This window comes from Globicephala melas, chromosome 8, assembly GCF_963455315.2.
Source record: "Globicephala melas chromosome 8, mGloMel1.2, whole genome shotgun sequence".
In the NCBI taxonomy this organism is placed as follows: domain Eukaryota; kingdom Metazoa; phylum Chordata; class Mammalia; order Artiodactyla; family Delphinidae; genus Globicephala; species Globicephala melas.
The window spans coordinates 10,868,530-10,889,787 of NC_083321.1; the positions used below are offsets into that span (position 1 = coordinate 10,868,530).

Sequence of the window (21,258 nt, forward strand, 5' to 3'; positions counted from 1 at the left end):
TCCTCCCCTTTCTCCTCAACTCTTTCTGCAAATGGTAGAAAAGGTTGAGCAGCTGATACGAACCACCAATCCGTAAGGGCGGAAGAGGGGCGAGGAGAAAAGTGATGGGAGGGGGTTACGTGGCGGTGACGGAGGCATAAACTAAAATGAGTGGCAGAAGTCCTAGCCAATCGACAATCACACTGGCTGGGTAGTCTGCATTCTCGAGTCCTCCCTGAGCGCTGGAGACTTCGGGAAAGCACCAATGAGCTTTTCATGAGTCTGATTGGCCTTCACCTGCACCAATCAACGGCGTGCCTGGCGGAAGCGTCCCACCACGGGCTCTCACTGGGCGCTGGTGGAATGACAGGCCCAAGAGAAATGCCAATGTCCGAGGGGTCTTCCGCAAGTGACACTCAGCGTCACCAATCGACTTCCTCCTTCCCGGCGGCAGAGCCCTCCTCCCCGCGGCCGGCCTGGCTGGGCGGGGACGCTGCGCGGCGGCGGCTGATGCGCTAGCCGAGTGGGGCCCTCCGGGCGGCGACGGCGGCTCTCGTAGGCGGTTCCGGTCCTGTATCTCCGGGCGGCGGCGGCTCATGGCGGCGACGGAGCTGAGAGGAGTAGTGGGCCCGGGCCCGGCAGCCATTGCGGCCCCGGGCGGCGGCGGCGGCGGCGCCGGTCCCCCCATAGTGGGAGGAGGCGGCGCCGGTGGCCGCGGAGACTCGGGGCCGAGCTCTGGGATCGCCCCGGGCACGGTGGCCGCGGTGGCTGCGGGCGGCCCGAGCCCCGGGGCCGGGGGAGTGGCGGCGGCGGGCTCGGCTCCTGCGCCGCCGGCGGGGGGCTCGGGCGCTGGGGGTTCGGGCTCGGCTCGCGAGGGCTGGCTCTTCAAATGGACCAATTATATCAAAGGCTACCAGCGGCGGTGGTTCGTGCTGAGCAACGGGCTCCTGAGCTACTACAGGTAACTGCTTCCGGGGCGCCGTCCCCCACTGCAGCCCACAGCCCCTGTGCCGTTACCCTCTCCAGCCCGCGCAGCAGCCAAGGTCGCCCCAGGCCCCTTTTCCTCACTTGCGCTCTTTGACAGCCCGCGACACGAGTCCACCATCACGGAAGTGAACGCCCCAGGACTTACCGCTCCACCTGGGTGATCCACCCTTAGTGCCATACCTTCCCCTCGGTCCCTGGCCCTTCCAGTTGTTCGGAGAGCATCTACTCTTCCATTGGGTTTCCAACAGCGCATCGGTGCAGTGATTAATTCTGCAAGAAAGGCGCTGTTGTAGGTGTTTAAGGGACACGTATGGGAGGGCAAAGTCCAGGCACCGCTCGCAAGGAACTTACTGTAAAAAGTCCCAAGGCTTAGCTTTCTGTGCCTAGTCTCCAGAATTCAAGGTTATTAGCAGCCCTTTATGTACCCGCCTTTGCTGTCTCCACATTCAAGAACAAGGACACCACGCGTAGGGTGGCCTCGGTATCTGTCCCCTCTCTTTATCTCTTCAAGATTTGCCTAGGCTTTCGCCTTCTGGACAGACCAGAATGGAGAAGTGCACTCCAGTGTTTCTTTTTGCCTGCCCCACGTCCTCCTGTGGGAATCATTAAGTGTTCCATCCAGTATTTCTGGGATCTCTCTGGTCAGTGAGGTTTAAGTTTCATTAAGAGAAGAGTCCGTGTCTTTTGTATGACTGCTTCTGTTCAAAAATGCTTGTTTTGGGATGTTCAATATATTTTTACGGTGACCCACAATCTTCTCACAACATAACATGCTTTTGGCTACTCATGTTACTATAGATAGAGAGGTTAGGGCACTGAATTTGGAGACAGGACATAAACATTTCCTGAGTGCCGGACAGTTTGGATGGGTGTTTAACATACGGTATTCTTTGACTCCCCAAAACAATCTGGAAGTTAGGAGATATTCCCATCTTACCAATGAGGAAACGGAGACTTAGCTTGGGCAACTTTCCCAAGGTCTTGAGTCAGGATTTGAAACTAATTCTTTTCACACCAACACAACCTAAAACCCAGGTTAGTGTTACATGGATCAGTCAGATATAGAGATAACTACTTATCCATAGCTAGTACATTTATAGATCATGATACTATGTATATTTCATACAAAATGTATAGAAGTTCCCTGTAAGGGAGATTTTGCTTAATATAATGGCATTTCTAAGTGAAATCTTTTTATAAAGACCATTCTATTTGGGCCCCAAAACAGTGTTGTTAAGAACGGCTCACTCTATATTTCTTTTCCTCTGCCAGTAGTCACTTTGCCACCAGGAGGATTTGGGTGAACGAATCTCTTTTCCACCAACTCCATTGTATTGGCTCTTAAAGAATTTTGAGAGGAAATTGAAGATGGGAGTTGGATTGATGGAGAATGAACAGTTTCTAAAAAAAAAAAAAAATGATGGGGGTTGGAGGTTGTTAAAGTAGGAACACAGGCTTATCTGGTCTCTAACAGTGGAAAATACCTTAGCACATCCTCACTGCTTAAGCCACATTAATTGTGAACACTTGTGTATTACGTTTCTTTTTTTTTTTTTTTACCATCTTTATTGGAGTATAATTGCTTTACAATGTTGTGTTAGTTTCTGCTGTATAACAAAGTGAATCAGCTATACGTATACATATATCCCCATATCCCCTCCCTCTTGCATCTCCCTCCCACCCCTCTAGGTGGTCACAAAGCACCGAGCTGATCTCCCTGTGCTATGCGGCTGCTTCCCACTAGCTATCTGTTTTACATTTGGTGGTCTATATATGTCAGTGCTACTTTCTCACTTCGTCCCAGCTTACCCTTCCCCCTCCCTGTGTCAAGTCCATTCTCTATGTCTGCGTCTTTATTCCTGTCCTCCCCCTAAGTTCATCAGAACAATTTTTTTTAGATTCCATATATATGTGTTGGCACAGGGTATTTGTTTTTCTCTTTCTTACTTCACTCTGTATGACAGTCTCTAGGTCCAATCACCTCACTACAAATAACTCAATTTCGTTTATTTTTATAGCTAATGATTCCACTGTATATATGTGCCACATCTTCTTTATCCATTTATCTGTCGATGGACACTTAGGTTGCTTCCACGTCCTGGCTGTTGTAAATAGTGCTGCAGTGAACATTGTGGTACATGACGCTTTTTGAGTTATGGTTTTCTCAGGGTATATGCCCAGTAGTGGGATTGCTGGGTCGTATGGTAGTTCTATTTTTAGTTTTTTAAGGAACCTCCATACTGTTCTCCATGGTGGCTATATCAATTTACATTCCCACCAACAGTGCAAGAGGGTTCCCTTTTCTCCACACCCTCTCCAGCATTTATTGTTTGTAGATTTTTTGACGATGGCCATTCTGACTGCTCTGAGGTGATACCTCATTGTGGTGTTTTTGGTTTTGTTTTTGTTTTTGCGGTACGCGGGCTTCTCACTGTTGTCGCCTCTCCTGTTGCGGAGCACAGGCTCCGGACGCGCAGGCTCAGCGACCATGGCTCACGGGCCCAGCCGCTCCGCGGCATGTGGGATCTTCCTGGAACAGGGCACGAACCCGTGTCGCCTGCATCGGCAGGCGGACTCTCAACCACTGCGCCACCAGGGAAGCCCCCTCATTGTGGTTTTGATTTGCATTTCTCTAATGATTAGTGGTGTTGAGCATCCTTTCATGTGTTTGTTGGCCATCTGTATGTCTTCTTTGGAGAAATGTCTGTTTAGGTCTTCCGCCCATTTTTGGATTGCATTGTTTGTTTTTTTGATATTGAGCTACATGAGCTGCTTGTATATTTTGGAGATTAATCCTTTGTCAGTTGCTTCGTTTGCAAATATTTTCTCCCATTCTGAGGGTTGTTTTTTCGCCTTGTTTATGGTTTCCTTTGCTGTGCAAAAGCTTTTAAGTTGCATTAGGTCCCATTTGTTTATTTTTGTTTTTATTTCCATTTCTCTAGGAGGTGGGTCAAAAAGGATCTTGTTGTGATGTATGTCGTACAGTGTTCTGCCAATGTTTTCCTGTAAGAGTTTTATAGTGTCTGGCCTTACATTTAGGTCTTTAATCCATTTTGAGCTTATTTTTGTGTATGGTGGTAGGGAGTGTTCTAATTTCATTCTTTTACATGTAGCTGTCCAGTTTTCCCAGCACCACTTATTGAAGAGGCTGTCCTTTCTCCATTGTATATTCTTGCCTCCTTTATCAAAGATAAGGTGACCATATGTGTGTGGATTTACCTCTGGGCTTTCTATGCTGTTCCATTGATCTGTATTTCTGTTTTTGTGCCAGTACCATACTGTCTTTATCACTGTAGCTCCATAGTATAGTCTGAAGTCAAGGAGCCTGATTCCTCCAGCTCTGTTTTTCTTTCTCAGGATTGCTTTGGCTTATGTATATCATTTGCATTATTATATTCAGAGTTGATTTTCATTTTAACCCTTTCTAATTACTGATCCAGGACTATCAGTTTAAGGTTAAATCACAAATCTAAAATTTTAGTCTGCTCCAGAGTTTTTCCCCTACTCAGGTTCATGTTTTCCTGTTACACTGGCCATCATTCTAATGTTCAATTGATTCATGTCCTAACTTGGCTTGTAAGTCACTGTTAACACTGATTCCCCATTTTCAAAAGTTGTGTATCAGCTGAGGGCCTTAATGTGTGGTCATTTTTCCTCATCCAAGTTCCTAATCAAATCTGCTTTCTAGCCCAGTTGAGCCTTTGATCAGTACCAGTCTTGATCAGTATTGATCTTGGTTGGACAGTAATAACCTGTATGTTGCTATCTTTTAAGTACTTGTAACCCCTTTTCACTTCTCTCTTACAGTAGCTAGTGGTACCTGTCTGACTACAGCTAAAACTACTTCCAAAACATATCAAACCACATATTGGGAAATATACCACGGGCCTGTCCTTGCCAGCTAAGATGGTTCCACCCACACACCGACCAAGCAACAGGATCCAAAGTTATCAAATCTACACCCTACCCTCAGAATCACATTGAAGTACTTCCTATCAACAAATTGGTAGTTTATTCTTTCGAACAGGTTCTTTGGGACCCCATCTCCTTATTTAGCCAACTCGTCTTTCCTCCTGCTTTTCTTGCCTCCAAAACCAATCGTATCTTGTATATGCCTTTTACAAAATACTGTTTTCTTTTTAGCTGAGTACTTCCTAGACGCATGCTCTGATGAACTGTCCTAATAGGCTTTGGCAAGCCTTCTTTTTACCTATCCTGTTCTTCCTCACAAAGTTACACAGATCTCCGGTTACTTAAAACCATATGTAGAACCCCAGCTCTCCTAGACACATCATGACAAGCTCATAGTATTAGTTTTCCTGGCTAGCCTCTAGAGACTGAGTTACTATTTCGGCTGGCCTTTTCAGGGAAGACCTTACTAACCAGAAAATACCACCTAATACTGAGGTGCCTAAAGAACTTATCTTGCACTCTGAAAAGCATGTCTTTCTCGCCTCTGCACTCACCATTTATAAGCATAGGTGTACCTGCTTGAACCCAAGAGGTCCGAAGTTAAGCCCGCCCTACTTCCAGAGTTCTTTGGTATTTTAAAAACTGCTACAGACATTATGTGATTTGAGAAACTTCTTTAGTTCATGAAGATGACCCAAGCAGAAGAGATTCCTAGGAAGTGGCTTGTGGAATATACCAACACGTTGTGAGGAGTGTGGTAGACGGTCCAAGCAACACCTTTGGAGTAGAAAGCAAGGGTGAGCTGGCCTGTCAGCTGCGGGTCTGTAATTCAGCCTGCATTATTCATAATGTAACTGAAGCTTGGGGGCAGGGGAGGGGAGGTAAGAATAGAAAAACCAGGGATTCACGTTACAGTGTGGCAGGTGCGGGCGCGATGGAAGATGGCCTGGTTTATTGAGGACCCGTACCCCCCTCCCCCCGCCCCGGCCATCCCCTACTGCTCATTTGTGCATCTGAGGAAGAAAAACCAGTTTCATGGGACAAACCGAACGATAGCAAATCTGTCTTCCTAAACACAGCACACAGACTTTCTCAAAGCCACCAAATCTTAGTTTCCAGAGATGGAGTGTGTGTCGTCTCTGGCATGCAGGAATTCTGGACGTGCCAGGTATGTTTGGCCGCTTGGCACTCGTGAAAGAGAAACGGCTCTGCTTTGCACTGTGGCAGTTGGCAAAGGACTTTGACCTCTTTATGTTCCAAGTTGGTCAGGGAAAAACTGCAGTCTCAACATGCAGGTCCCTGGGCATAATCAGCGGGTGGGGGGAATGAGCACAGTTTGCCCTGTACTCTCAGTTGTGCTAGCAGCTTGATCTTTTATGCCAGGTCTCTTGTAGCTTGTTGTCACCAGCCAGTGCTGTAAAGTTCAAAAGTTAGTCTATTAATAGAACTGTCAGTCAGTAGAAATGGGGAAAATTTTTATACCCAGTCCTCTGAGAACAGATTTGCTGAATCTCTCCTAGCTATTAATAGGATGGCTTAGGAGTTCTCACCAATAGAGGTCAGTGGACCTTAGGAAAGAATATATTCCAGAAAGATTATACCACCTGGTGATTCTTTAATGATTATTCTTTCTTTACTCCCACAGAAAGCTAGTTATTCCTATTTCATATCATTTGAGCTGTAGTCAGTATTTAATACTCTAAACGTCTAAGGGTGCCTTACACTTCTGCAAGATAGTTGTTAAGAGTAGTACGAGAATTTCATTTGGGCTGAGTTATAGTTGGGGGAATGGGTTGTTCAATACATGTAAAATGGAGCTATTCTTTCTCTTAGAGAATAAGATTATTTTACAGAATTTTGTTGCATGAGTTTATAAAGCACTATTTCATAATTATATCTTGCTAAGTAAAAGGTAATTCCTGACTGCAAAAGGGCATGAGGGAACTTTCTGGGGTGATGGAAATGTTCTACATCTTGATTGTGGAGGTGGTAGCACAATTGTATATATTTGTCAAAACTCACTAAATTGTACTCTTAAAATCGTTGGGTTAATACCGTATGTAGTTATCCGTCAGTGAAGCCTATTCTTTAAAAGCTAAGGGTGAGAGGGACAGCAGAGCAATAAAATCTTATAGGCTCTGAAAGGAAATCCCTACTGATTGTTTTTTGAATTTTAGGGAGCCATTTGAGGGAAATATCAGAACTTGCTAGTTCCTAAGACTGCTGTATTTTCGAAAGGCTTAGAGTTATGAAATGGAATGTGATGAAGGATAAAGCACGCATCAACTTTCTACTTAGCTTGTCTTTGGCTCGTTATTGCAGGTCAAAGGCAGAAATGAGACATACCTGCCGGGGTACCATCAACCTCGCCACAGCCAACATCACAGTGGAGGACTCCTGCAACTTCATCATTTCCAATGGGGGTGCTCAGACCTACCATCTGAAGGCGAGCTCAGAAGTAGAGCGGCAGCGCTGGGTCACAGCCCTAGAACTGGCCAAGGCCAAGGCTGTGAAGATGCTGGCAGAATCAGGTAGGGAGCAAAGAATATTGTGTCTGGGGAACATTCTGTTTGCCCCTCTTATGCACGAATCTTATTTTGTCCCTCATTGTCATTGTCATTTAATTAGCAGCTATCTCCTGGATGTCTCAGCCTTCTGCTCACCAGGCAGAATTTCTCCTGGAGTGCTGCTTTTCAGCTGGGGGCAATTCTGCCCCAAAGGGGACATTTGGCGAAGGCTGAGCATTGGTGGTGCTAATGGCCTTTAGGGAGTAGAGGCCAGAGGTGCTGCTGAACCTCCTGCCGATGCACAGGGCAGCCCCACAGCAGAGAGGTAGCTGGCCCCAAATGCCAGAGTTGTTCAGATTGGGAAGCTGTCTTAGGAGCATATGTTATCCTTTTGGCTCTTAATGCCAACTGACTACCTTAAAATTTTGAGAAATAATTATTTTATTGATAGATCAGTCAGGATTATTACAACTCACACTTTGGATCTGTCCTTACTTTTTTCTTTTCTCCTGACATCTTCTTACTTAACTCTTTTCTGGTTGAATTGAAACCAACAGTCTTCGTAGATGGCCAGAAACATTGTATGTGAAACCCCCTGGCAGTGGGCAAAGAGACACCTGATGGGTGGTGCTGCTCTTATATCAGTCTGGGCAGAGGAGTGCCCAGCCCTTTGTTCAGCCCAGCTTGGTGCCTGGGCTGGTGGCCAGAGCTGTTTCATGCTTGAGGCACATTAAAAAAATAATAATTATATGTGACATTTTCTGTGAAAAATCTTTATTTTGCTACCATAGTCTCACTAAAAAGAACAATCTAATTATGTTTTGATTTTTCTTAAAGGAAAATGGTAGGATTTCCCTGCAGATGTTGATAGTTTAGTCGTTCTGAGCTTGTTCACTTAGAGCTGACCAAGATGCTCACCTGCTAACTTCTGTTCATCTCTTGTGTTTCTTATCCCTTGTTCTTTCCCATGCTGTGTTTAATATCTCTTAAGCAATGAAAGGAGAGTTTGCTGCTTTGTAAATCTCCGGGTAACAGGTTATATTTTGACTCTGGCCCTGCCTGTTTGCCTAACACATAGGGCAGGTCCTTCCTTGTTTCTTTTGTTTTGATTTTAGTGCTGATTCTAGCTCCCCCAAAGGAAGTGACATTGCTGGAAAAGAACTTTGCAGTGACAAAGTGTTAAGGACAAAACTGATAGCAAGAGGCACAACACAGCTCTCTGCTTGACTTATTATTTGAAAGTCATTTAACAGAAGACCTTGCACAGCTTTCAGTGCAGGGGTGGCTTTAGTGGCAGATGAGCTCATCCTGAAGTTCCTGAGCTCTCCTTTAGAAAAGATACGTTAATGAGTCTTTTGATGATGTGGACATGGTTTACAGAGAGCATCTAGACTGCAGTTCTCAACCCATGTCATACAGGCCCACTGATCACCCAACAGATGATAGTGGATTTGCACTAATAATCAGTGTGACTGGATTGGGACCCTCAAGCTAGGGTTAAAAGGCTCAATAATTCATTCCCAGCCCCAAGAGCCATATAGCTTCTCCATCCTGTCCTCTGGATCACTGGTTCGCAAACCTCAATGTGCATCAGAGTTACCCAGACAGCTTATTCGAAGTACAGATTTCTGGACCTTGCCTCACACCAGCCAAATCAAGGTTTTTCTGGGGGTGGGGCCAGAGACTGCACCTTTAAGAAGAACCCCAGGGTTGGGACATGAGGGGATGGAGGAGGGTGGTCAAAAAGTACAGGCTTCCAGGGACTTCTCTGGTGGCGCAGTGGTTAAGAATCCGCCTGCCAATGAAGGGGACACGGGTTCAATCCCTGTTCCGGGAAGATCCCACGTGCTGCAGAGCAACTAAGCCTGTGCTCCACAACTACCGAGCCCACGTGCTGCAACTACTGAAGCCTGCACGCCTAGAGCCTGTGCTCTGCAACAAGGGAAGCCACCGCAACGAGAAGCCCACGCACCGCAACGAAGAGTAGCCCCCACTCGCCGCAACTAGAGAAAGCCCACTCACAGCAACGAAGACCCAACACCGCCAAAAAAAAAAAAAAATAGATTAAAAAAAACAGATTAAAAAAGAAAGGTACAAGCTTCCAGTTATAAGATAAGTAAGTCCTGGGGATGAAAATGCAACATGATGACTGTAGCTAACACTGCCGTTCGGTGTATTTGGAAGTTGTTAAGAGAGTAGATCCTAAAAGTCTCATCACAAGGGAAAAAAAACCTTCTTTTTGTATCTATATGAGATGATGGAGGTTAACTTATTTTAACCATTTCACAATATATGTAAGGTGTATATGCTGTACACCTTAAACTTGTAGCAGTGCTATATGTCAATTATATGTCAGTAAAACTAGAAGGAAAAAAAGCGTGAGCAGAAAAATTGCTTATTGTTGTCTGTCCCAGGAAAAAAAAAGTAGTAGTACCCCAGCTGTTTGTGACACAGGTGGGCTGTGGACCACCTGTAGGCGAATCGCCTGGCAATGGTGAGCTCTCAGTCGGTCAGAACGCACAACCTGAAGAGTGTCAGTTTGGTTGTGGGCAGAGTGGGTAGGGTTCCGACTCTCAGCCCTGGGCTTGGAGTCCTATCACTCACCTTTCCGCCCGTACAGATGAGTCAGGAGATGAAGAGTCCGTCTCACAAACCGACAAGACCGAGCTGCAGAACACCCTGCGGACCCTGTCCAGCAAAGTGGAGGACCTGAGCACATGCAACGACCTGATCGCCAAGCACGGCACGGCACTGCAGCGCTCGCTCAGCGAGCTGGAGTCCCTGCGGCTGCCGGCCGAGAGCAACGAGAAGATCAAACAGGTCAACGAGCGGGCCACGCTCTTCAGGATAACGTCCAACGCCATGATCAACGTAAGCGCGCACATGTCTGCCTTGCTTTTTGCTTCTTTCCCTCTTTGAAATGTAATTCTTCCCAAATGCTGGAAAATTGTAGTTGGTAAAGCATAGGACGTTAGGTCCTGCTTAATCGTTCAAGGGATTTGAGTTACATTTTTTTTGTTGCATGAAATGGAACAGGGTGCACAGATGGAATGACATTCCCGCTCTGCTTGAATGGTCAGGAGGACTCTGCTCCAGCCCTGCGTCTGCCACCAGCAGGGCATCTGATGGTGATGTTAGTTGAGTCCCTTCACCTCTCTGGGTTGTGGTTCTATCTATCTACCTACCTATCTATCTATCTATTTTTCTCTAAATCTGTTGGAACTAAAAGGTTTTCATGGGCCCTTTCCACTTCCATGTTCTTTGAGATTTTGGTTGGAGTCTGACCCCTACTTTGCTAACGCACCCTGGCCTACAGTGTGGTAAGTGGGGGCTGGATTAAGTACTAGTGACAACCTTGTAATCCTGGTTAGTCCCATCTTGAGTCTTGGATTTGAGGGGTAATTCTGGGTGATAAGACAAAATATTCAACCTTGGGTACTTTTCTTTTCAAAAGAAGGGGCCACTGCTTCTGCCTCCTTTTGACTAGCTCGGGTGCTGTCGTTGCTTTAGGGAATACTTTGGCTGCTTGGGTGCAGGGCTCCAGGTAAACCCAACGTGCCACTGACGTTGGTGACGTGTGTCTGATACTGGGTGATAGGTATGGAATGAGTGCACAGTTTAAACAGCGCCCTTTTTCCTCTGCTGGCGACTGATCCTCACCCGGCAGGTTCGTCAGCTTCCGCATAGGAACACGAGAGGATGCTTCATACGGCACGTGAGAACACTGCTCTTTGAGAAGGGGCTTGTGCAGGTGGTGGTTTTGTTTTTGTTGTTTTCCTATCTAATTAAATGGGATGAACTTACTTCACTAGGGTCAGATTTTTCCTTGTTTGAGGAGTGATAATAAGGCATCTGCTTAGAATTAGTTGCGTTCACGTGGCTCTTAGAGATCGAAGGTCTTTTCCTATGACCAAGGGAAAATTTGTTTTTTTTGCACTTAAAACCCCTTTGTTTCTTAATAGAAAGTTGTAGTAACTTTTACTTTTGTGTCATTTTCTGAAGCGTTGAACACTCTCTTCAGTGCTCCGACTCCCACGAAGTAGAGGAGAGAAATTATTTTGTCCCCTTAAGGACTGCAGGCAGATCAGTGTCTCCCAGCACCATTCTGCAGACCAGCACTGGCGCTTGTGTTTCTGATGTTGGGTCGTGTGCTCTCTTTCCAAACTCTCGTACTTCTTGGTTCCTGTGTGCCTGTTTTTCTGGTCCTCCTGTGATCAGGGAAACCTCATAAATCATACAGGTCATTTAATCAGTAGTAAATAAATATACTTTTGAAATAGAACAGCTCAGGACACAACCATCTGTTAACCTTTTATCCGTGTCAGGTGAACACCCTCCTCCATGATAATTTTTTTCCTACTCTGATAGGAAAAATTTGCTAAATAAAACACCTCTTGATTTAAAAATGTCTCATAAAACTAGAACTTTATTTTGGACTTTTCTCTTGAAAATATGCTTATCTTCGTTCCTGGTGACAGTTCTTTTTCCCTGAGTTCTAGGTATCCAGAGTTTGTGTCAGTTCTCATTCTGTTCTCTCTGGGTGCACTGTCTCTGCCCCTTTTATAGCCAGTTACTGCAGGAAATGCATTTTTTAGCCCTGTGCTATTTCCTTTATACCTTTTAGGGGATGATGGCAAGGCCTTAAAACTGACATGCTAGCACATCACATCTCTAAACAGGCAGTGTTATAGCAAAGGAAGAATGCACTCATTTCACGCAGTTGCTTGCTTGCTTAGGATATAGCTTTTCTTATTGTCAGAGTGAGGCTAAGCAGGGGAGCGCATTTGACACTGTTAGCGTATGCATTTGCTAATGCAGTGAACACCTATTGAGCACCTTCTGTGTTCTAGGCACTGTGCTGGGGATATAAAACTAATGTGGCTGTGGTCCCTGCCCGCAGGGAGATTACCGTCCAGTGAGGGGCCAGAGAAGTGAACAGATCGTTATGGAGTGTGCTGCATGCCAGGAGAGATGTGAGCACAGGCTGCTGTGCTCTAGTACCATGGGATTGTCTAGCTCAGACCAGGAGGATCTGAGAAGGTAGCCCCCCAGATAAATTCTGAAAGACCCGAGAGAGTCTTCTTATGAAAAAAAGGCAACAAAGAGTTTGGGGTCCTGAAGTCCAACTGCCCCAGTTCCCCTCTCTGTGACCTGGGGCACCCTAGTCCCTCGGTGCCCCCAGTTCCTTTTCTGTAAATGGTGATGATCCTAGTAGCTGCTCTCAGGGTGTGGAGAGGCTCTTATTAGATAGTGGATGTCGAGTGTTCAGTAAAGTGCCTGGCATATAATCGTCTCTCGCTAAGTTTGAGTTGTGACCCCTGTTCTTCAAAGGAAGTGAGGGAAGAGAGTTGATCCAGGTGAGGTGTGTGTGGATCCCTCCCTCTCTCCCAGAGTCTGGGAACCACTTGCAGTTGACTGTTACCCAAGCAAGGAAGTAGCTAGAGATAAGGCTGAAGAGGAGTTAAGTATGGGGGGTGGGGGGCTGTGTGCAGATCCTACCAATGGGCTTGGTAGTAGTGGATTAGAAGAGGATAAGACCGATTTTGATGCAGGCTTAACTCTTAATAGATGACACCTTATTGAATGATTACTGTGAGCCTGGTCTAAGTGCTTACATGTTAAGCAACAACTTTTGAGATGGCTACTGTTGTCATTCTTTGTTTACAGATGAGGAAGATGAGTAACTTGCTAAAAATTCCGTAGTTAGATAGTAGGATGGAGCTGTGACAATTCCAGAGTATGTCCTCTATACTGCTTCTGAGTGTGGAGGAACAAAAGAAATGTACAGAGTCCAGAAGTATGGAAGAAAAATCAGTAGGATTTGATCATTGGATGTGGGGAGGGAAGAAAACTAAGAATCAAGGATCCCTCTTAGTTTTCTGGCTTGGGCAGGTGGAAGGGCCCTGGAACTGTTCTTGGGATGGAGATGCAGAGTCAGAAAGGGAACATGGTGAGTTCATATGGGACCCACTGATTCTGAGATTACTCTGAGCCATTGAGTAGGCAATTGGATAGTCTGGTCTGCAGCTCCGTGAGCGCAGAGCTGGAATTACTGATTTAGTAGGCATCAGCCCATAGGCAAAGGTTGAAACCATGGGAGTAGATGTTCTATTTACCTATTAGTTTCTCTTTAACAGGGTATAGACTTTTAAGCTTACATTGCTCCCTTCCTTTATTTATTAAGCAAACTGCATCAGGCTCTCGCTATGTACAGAGCAGCTCAGTTAGGAGCTGGAGATAAGTATGTGAATAAGCTGTAAACGGTGTCTTCAGGTGGCTCACAAGTCCATCTGGAGAGAAAGTCACGATCCTGCTGTGGATGGTGTGAAATAGAGATATGTGCAAAGTGCTGTGGAAAGTAGAGGAGAGACGGGGGTTGGGGGGGGTCACAGAAGAGGTAACATTTGCCATAGATCTTAGAGAATGGAGAGGACTTGGCCAAGCAGAGAAAGGGAATAGGAGAGCATTCTAGGCCAAGCAAATAGCACGTGCTCCGATGGGCAGGCCTGAAAGAAATCTGCATGTCTGAGAAAGGGTGAGCAGTTCAGGGTGGCTCCATGGCAGGGTGCAGGGGTGCGTCCAGCTGCCTGGACAGGAGGATACAAGGGCCATTTATGTCCATGACCCGTAGTTAGGATTTGGTCCTAATGTCGATGGGGAGCCAGTGAAGGGACTAATATGGTCAGGTTTGTGTTTTGTCTCTAGATCTCTTCTTCGATTCATCAGGTAGGCTTCTAATTTTTAAGATCAGTTGTTATCTTAGTGACCAAAATAAAAACCAATTAAATTTCCCCATATTTGGTTTAATTCACTGCAGACTCCCTGTTCTCAGTGTCTGAATTCCTCAGTTTTAGGTGACTTGAGTTTAGTTGAGAATGTATTGAAAGCAATACATGCTTATCCCATGCTTTTCCTCACCTTTTAGTCAATAGGTTTCTTCTTTGGAGCAGTTCACATAGCTGCCCTTTGTGATGTTGCACAAATACCTTGTCTAGGTTTGTTGCTCACTTGGTATTTGTTGTTTGGTCCTCATGACCAGGAAAATATGAAAGAACTATGACAACCACATTCAATATTTTTTTCTGGAGTTGACCTTGATTGTGTCATGGAGCTGGCTGTCCCTGATACCGTGAAATAACAGGGAAGGCCTTTCATTTTAATTTGCTAGTTCAGGTTCCCAGAATAAAGTTACTTACTGGGCTTACAGAGGCCTGAGGGGAATCTCTGACTAGCTGAGTTGAGGTGACCTATATCGACTCTTTCTCCATACAGGCCTGCAGAGATTTCCTTGTGTTAGCCCAGACCCACAGTAAAAAGTGGCAGAAGTCCCTGCAGTACGAAAGGGACCAGCGTATCCGCCTGGAAGAGACCCTGGAGCAGCTGGCAAAGCAGCACAATCACCTGGAGAGAGCCTTCCGAGGAGCCACGGTGCTGCCGGCAAACGCTCCTGGCGGCGCTGCTTCTGGCAAAGGTGAGCTGCTGGCTTGGCTCTTGGACGGCCTGTCTGATCCTAGCCACATGCTTTTCTGCAGCTGATAGAGAGAGCTCCAGATTCTCCAGAATCAGCGACTCATGTGAGATGGAATTCGAGCCCTTTATTCTTCTGACTTCCCCATTGCTTTCTACCATTTGTTACTAGGTTTGTGGTTAATATTTGAAAGCTCCAGCTGTGCCAGGTTTTGATAAATGCAGCCCAAGGAAACAAATGCGGCTTCCTCCTTGCAGGTCAGTGCTGCTCCGGCAAAGGAGACGTGAGTGATGAGGATGACGAGAATGAGTTCTTTGATGCTCCTGAGATCATCACCATGCCTGAAAATTTGGGCCACAAGTAAGTCATTCTTGATTCCCACCCCCCGCAAAATGAGCATATCTGGCCATGGAAAAGTTAGAAATGTTTCAGTGGAAGTGTCATAGTTGTTTACTAAGATATGGACTCTTCCTTACGTAAGTGGAAGACTGTCAGCTTTTTTACATGAACAAGTTCTCCAGAGATGTCTGTTCATACGTACTGCTTTCTAAGTGTCGTCGTTTGATCACTCATCAATAAATTTGTGCCGTGTCCTTAGCATTCTGCTTTGTAAAGACATGGTGAGGACCAAACTCTAGTTCTGATCTTTATGCTAATTCTCATACGCTTCCCATCTGTGTAGACGTACTGGCAGCAACATCAGTGGAGCCAGCAGTGACATCAGCCTTGATGAACAGGTAACTCTTATTTGGGAATTACCAAGACTGGGGGACTTAGGTGTCATTCCCAAGGATTTGCTTATAAAGTACTAAGAGAAACAGAAAGTACTGGGGGTTTTTTTGTTTTTTTTTTAAGCATGGGGGAAGGGAAGCTTATAAATACTGGGTTTTCTGTTCTTTGTGAGTGATTGAATGGCTTTGTTTTTGCGCTTAGTACAAGCATCAGCTGGAAGAGACCAAGAAGGAAAAGAGAACGAGGATACCATACAAGCCGAACTATAGCCTCAATTTGTGGAGCATCATGAAGAACTGCATCGGAAAAGAACTCTCCAAGATCCCCATGCCGGTGAGGGTCTTGCACAACCAGGCTCTGCCCGGAAGGCCTCTCAGGCCCTGGCCAGAGGAGTGCGGCCGGGACAGCCTCCACCCACTCCTGTGGCAGTTTTCAGGCCCCGGCCAGAGGAGTGCTGCCGGGACAGCCTCCACCCACTCCTGTGGCAGTTTGTGGCACGGTCCTTGTTACCTTACAGTCATAAACGATCCCTTAAAACTAGCTGCTTTAATTTTCGCTAGGGATCTGGTATGTTTCCAGATCACCTAGAGTCAGATGCATTTGTTCAGTAACAGTTATTTATGAGCAAATTCCTATGCCAGATGTGCTGAGGACCTGCAAAGATAAAATTCAGCATCGTTTCTGTTTTCAAGAAGCATGTAGTTCGAGAGACAGACATGAAAACATGTAGAAAACATTCATTTCTATGATGGGAAGTACTGTGCATACAAAGGTTTGGGGAGACCAAAGCAAAACCAATTCATTCCAACCAGGAAGCTGTGGACCATCTCCCTGGTGAAGGAGGTGTTTGGACTGACCTCCCTGCCTCCTGTCATGCCCTCCTCCAATCTGTCCACACTGTTTTCAAAAGGAATCTTTTCAATATTGCAAATGTAGTCATGTCATTCCTTAGCTTAAAGTCCTTTACTAGCTCCTACTGCTTTGAGAGTAGTCCCGGTCCCTTAGTGGGCTTGATACTTCCTCCCTAAGGACAAGGCTCCGCCCATACACGTGCCCAGTGTTCTGGTCTTTGGGAGTTACCTTCAGGGACTCACCGGCATCTTTTTTCTTTTCCCCTCAGGGCATTTGCACACACTGCTCTTTCTGCCCGAACTTTCATCAGCTTCCCACCCACCTATGCCACTTTTCTTTTGTCCTGGCTGATACCCTTTTTTTCAGGATTCGACTGTGGTGTCGTCTCTTTCAGCAGACCTTCACCCGTGCATCTGGTCAGGGTGAGCTGTCTCTTCCCTGTGTTCCAACAAGTGCCACTGTTTATTTCTGGACAGTGGGTTTAACTTGCTGGTTCACTCCCCAAGAGTTTAATGACTGCCTAGCTGCCTGGGGTTGTATCAGTGTATCAGGTATAGGTTCAGTTTAAAGAATCCAAAATATGTTGGTTTAGACCAGGGGGCAGCAAACTGTGGCCCTGGGGCCACATCTGGCTGCCATCTGTACAGCCTACAAGCTAAGCATAGTTTTTATGTTTTTAAATGGTTGAAAAATATCAAAAGGAGGATAATATTTTGTGATGTGAAAATTACATACTATTTACATGTCAGTGTCCGTGAAGTTTATTGGAACACAGTAAATGCTCCTTCATTCACAGATTGCCTGTGGCTGCTTTCATCCTAGAACAGCAGTGCTGAGTAGGTGTGACAGAGGCCGTATGGCCCTTGAAGCCTAAATATTTACTATGTAACCTTTCACAGAAAAAGCTGGCCAACAAATATTAGCTTAACTCATTATCACGTTAAAGTCCAGAAGTAGGTGGTCCAGGGCTGGTACGATACTCCACACTGTCGTGACCAGGCTCCTTTCTGTCCCGTTGTTCTGCTGCCTGTGGCCTCAATTCCCAGGTGTTAAGTGGCTGCTCCAACTCGGGCCGTCAGGATCGCATTCCAGTCAGCGGGAAGAGGGAAAGAGGAGAAGGGCATGTCCTGCCTTTGAAGGGTGCTTCTTGGAAATATCATGAACCATTTTGCCTTCAATCTCTTTGGCCAGAACTTAGTTATATGGCCTCAGCTAGCTGGAGAGGAGACTAGAAATGAAGACTTCTGTTCTTGGTGGCATGACCTAGTTAAAAATTGGGGATTCAACTACTTGCAGAAGAAGGGAAGAAAGGAGAGTGGGGGATGGCTGCAGGCTCTGCCCATAGCCAGTTGCACGGCATACATTCTCCTAGCCTCCTAGCATTCTCCTAGCCTCTTGGGGCTGATGGACCAGTGAGTGGTTTCTTTCTCTCCATAGACTGTTCTTCACGGGCAGAGACTGGTCTTTATATCCTTGATGCTTAGCCAGTGCCTGGCACATATATATCATTCAGCAAATGTTAAAGTAATTAGTTAACTGAGTCTTGGGAAAAAAATAGATTTGTATGTAAGTGCATAGGATTTCTGTTAGAAAAATGTTGACCTCCAGACAGGAAATGGCCATGAGTAAGCACACTGGAGAAGCGTAAAATAAGTGGTTGACTAGGGGCCTGAAAAGAAGCCCCGCTTCTTTGCCTAGTGCCTTGAAGGAAGTGGTGGAGAGGTAGGCTGGAAATTGCAGCCTCAGAAATGCAGTTCCTGCTTAGAGATAGGTTCTGAGTCCAGGTGACCTCTCTGTCCTACTTTACCATAATTTCCTTGTTGACATCGTTACAAGGAACGTGCAGTCCGGTACCTGTTGGCCTGTGGATCTGGTCCTCACCCTTGCCCTGCTCTGTGCTGTGTCACAGGAAAGCTGATCCTTCTGGGCTGTGTTTCTCAGGCTTCCATGCCTGCTGACTCTGGCTGGGCTCCACCAGTGCAAGGTACCAGAAGGAGTTTGGAGCGGGAGGATGGGAGAAGTCCCAGGGCACTCCATGCCCCGGCTACATTCTCTTGGGCAATGCTCTAGCAGCAGCTGTGTGGCTCTAGTTTCCACTGCAGGCCCCCCTGAGGCTTTAGCTTCTGTGCACGCCTCTGGCCTCTGCGCTGCGGTAATAACCACCACTGCTCTTTGTTCCTCCTGCCTGTCAGCAGTTACGGCTTCCTGCCGCTGCTAATCTCCAGGCTGTCATGTTATGCTGCCCAGCTCTCCATCAGCCATATAACTAACGCCCTGCTTCTTTCCACTGTAAATTCTCAGATTTGTTTGTTTCCCTGTTAGCCCTCTGAGGGATAAAATGACCAGTATAAAAAGCTTGGCCCTTTCAGAGAAACTGTAGTTCCTGGAACAGCTGTTGGGGGGCAGGGCTGTGTGTGTGTGATAAGCGGTGATGGGCTAAGTAAGGATATACTGATTCTAGGCCCAGGTGGTTCTCATCTGTCCTGTAGCCACCAGCGGAGCACATCGCCTGTCTCATTTTCCTCGAAATGTATGGAAATGTTACTGCATGTTGCCTGCAGTTCTGCCACGGAGAGATTTTGTTGGCATAGTTAATAAGTACCGTCTTTTAAAAAGACGCTTGAGGATTTGAGTTCTGTCCAGCCGTTTACCCTCGGTGTGCATTTTTCTTATCATAGTGCTTTTCTCTGTGCGGACAGCATGGCTTTGGAGTGTGGTACAGTGTTTTTAGCTGAGGGTAGATCCTACTTCCCTCTTGGGAAATTTTCACAGAGAAATGCTTAGAATATTTCTCAGAAAAAGCAGGCTCTAGTATTTTTTTATGTATAAATGCATAGAAACAAATATGAAACTATTAATAGTGGTTATCTTTGGGTGATGGTATTTCAAGTAGATGTTTTCCTTTATACTTTGTTTCCAAAGTTTGTTGTAGTGGAAATTACAAGATGTTTCATAATTGGGAGGGCAGTAAGCATTAAGGTAGTATGTGACTCCGAGATTGGGGGGTAGAAGGTTGGATTAAAATGCAGAAAAATAAAAAGAGGTAGGACTGTAGGAAAGAAAAGTGTTGTTTTTGTTTGTTTTATTAACTGAAATTTTGCTTTAGGTCAGCTCCATTCAATACAAAGGACATTTTTTTCTTCCTTCCTCTCTTCTTTGGACTCAACTCAGGCTAGTGATATTCAGGCTTATTTAGCTGTATTGCTGGTTAAATAAGCTTTATGGACTGGCCTGGGAACCTAACCTCTTTTTAGAGTAAGTTTTTAAAGTAGTAAAGTCATCATAAATTCCAGACAGTCAACTTAGAAGCTCATTCTTTGGGGGATGAGGGGACAATGTCTCTTTTGTTCACTTCTCTATGCGCTGAGTTGTATAGGGTCTGGCACACGTGAGGGCTCAATAAATATCTGTGGCACGAATGGACATCTTCTGCCCGACAGAGGTGCGCAGACACACCCTTGCTTCATCCTGTGGCTGAGTGCCCTAAGTTGGCTCTAAAACTTGGAGGGTAGAAGCACTCAGAGCCCTCTCTTCGCCCCCATCATGAATACTCCAGCTGCAGAAACACAACTGTCCAGCCTCAGAGAAGAAAGCAGAATCCTTGCCTGATGTAGAACTGAACTGAGACTCAGCAATGGTCTAGTCTGGGAGTGGAAGCTAACTACTGTAATGTTTTTTCCACTAGTCAGGACACGACTGCACTTAGAATTTACTACCCTTTCTTTCCTCCCTCAAAAATGTTAAATACCTAACTTCTTCTCTGCGTGTACTTGTGCTGAAGTCCATTTCTCCTTTTATTCGTTCATTCAGTACCTATTTGATGACAGTTTCTCATGGGCCAGGCATCAGTGGCTCTTGGATATGCAGTGGTAAGCAGAAGAGGCATGGTTCCCATCTCAGAGTGCTTCCAGTTAGTGAAATAAATGAAAATGGAATTTCAACCACTCATTGACATGAACAGTTGGCCGAGGAGAATGGGCTGCTTTCAGGCTAGATCTTGGAGTTGCTCTACTGAGCAAAGGCCTCTTCTTTTCCCAGTGATTTGTTTTATCATCTTGACATCTTGATATGTGTCTCCCTCCGACTGCAAAAAGGAAAAAAAAGAAAGGAAGAAATTGTCTCATTTGGATGTGCGGACAGAGTTTTTATATCTGCTCTTTTCCTGACAGGTAAACTTTAATGAGCCCTTATCCATGCTTCAACGCCTTACTGAAGATCTGGAATACCACGAGCTGTTAGACCGAGCTGCAAAGTGTGAGAACTCTCTAGAACAGCTCTGTTATGTTGCAGCTTTCACCGTGTCCTCCTACTCCACTACTGTCTTCCGTACCAGCAAGCCGTTCAACCCACTCCTTGGGGAGACCTTTGAGCTAGACCGATTAGAGGAGAATGGGTACCGATCCCTCTGTGAGCAGGTAAAGGAGCCTCAGGACTGTGACACGTCTCCTTTTTGAAGAAAGGGATGATTTCCTTGGTTGATACCCCTGGGTGTTAACGTTTGCAGAAATTCCAGACCCCGTCATCCCAAACTGCCTTCTTTTCCTTCAGGACTTCAGCACTGGAGGCCCTGGTATTCATCTACTGCTATGGGTGTAAAAATGTCAAGTGTGAATTTGGGGTGTTTATCGCCAGTTAATAGGCAGTATCTTTTTCTTCTCCTTTCTTCCTTTTAATTTGAACCACTGATTTCTTCAAGGTGAGTCATCATCCCCCTGCGGCTGCACACCACGCTGAGTCCAAAAATGGCTGGACGTTGCGTCAGGAAATCAAAATCACCAGCAAGTTCCGAGGCAAATACCTCTCCATTATGCCGCTTGGTAA

The 21,258-nt window shown here is 45.9% G+C and overlaps 1 protein-coding gene and 1 non-coding gene across 3 annotated transcripts in view; both read left to right on the forward strand.

Moving 5' to 3' along the window:
* Window positions 1-463: 463 nt before the first annotated feature.
* OSBP (oxysterol binding protein) overlaps window positions 464-21,258 on the forward strand; it is a 33,807-nt gene continuing 13,012 nt past the window's right edge. For both annotated transcript variants that reach the window (XM_030849349.2, XM_060303169.2), the window contains exons 1-9: window positions 464-940; window positions 7,201-7,409; window positions 10,006-10,256; window positions 14,658-14,856; window positions 15,111-15,213; window positions 15,536-15,590; window positions 15,787-15,918; window positions 20,607-20,852; window positions 21,134-21,254. In XM_030849349.2, the coding sequence (XP_030705209.1) occupies window positions 576-940; window positions 7,201-7,409; window positions 10,006-10,256; window positions 14,658-14,856; window positions 15,111-15,213; window positions 15,536-15,590; window positions 15,787-15,918; window positions 20,607-20,852; window positions 21,134-21,254 (1,681 nt within the window). In that variant the 5' untranslated portion in view covers window positions 464-575. The remainder of the gene's footprint in view (window positions 941-7,200; window positions 7,410-10,005; window positions 10,257-14,657; window positions 14,857-15,110; window positions 15,214-15,535; window positions 15,591-15,786; window positions 15,919-20,606; window positions 20,853-21,133; window positions 21,255-21,258) is intronic.
* On the forward strand, window positions 7,977-8,118 carry LOC115848575 (small nucleolar RNA SNORA48). The gene has a single exon (XR_004037749.1). It is a non-coding gene; the product is annotated as a small nucleolar RNA SNORA48 (small nucleolar RNA).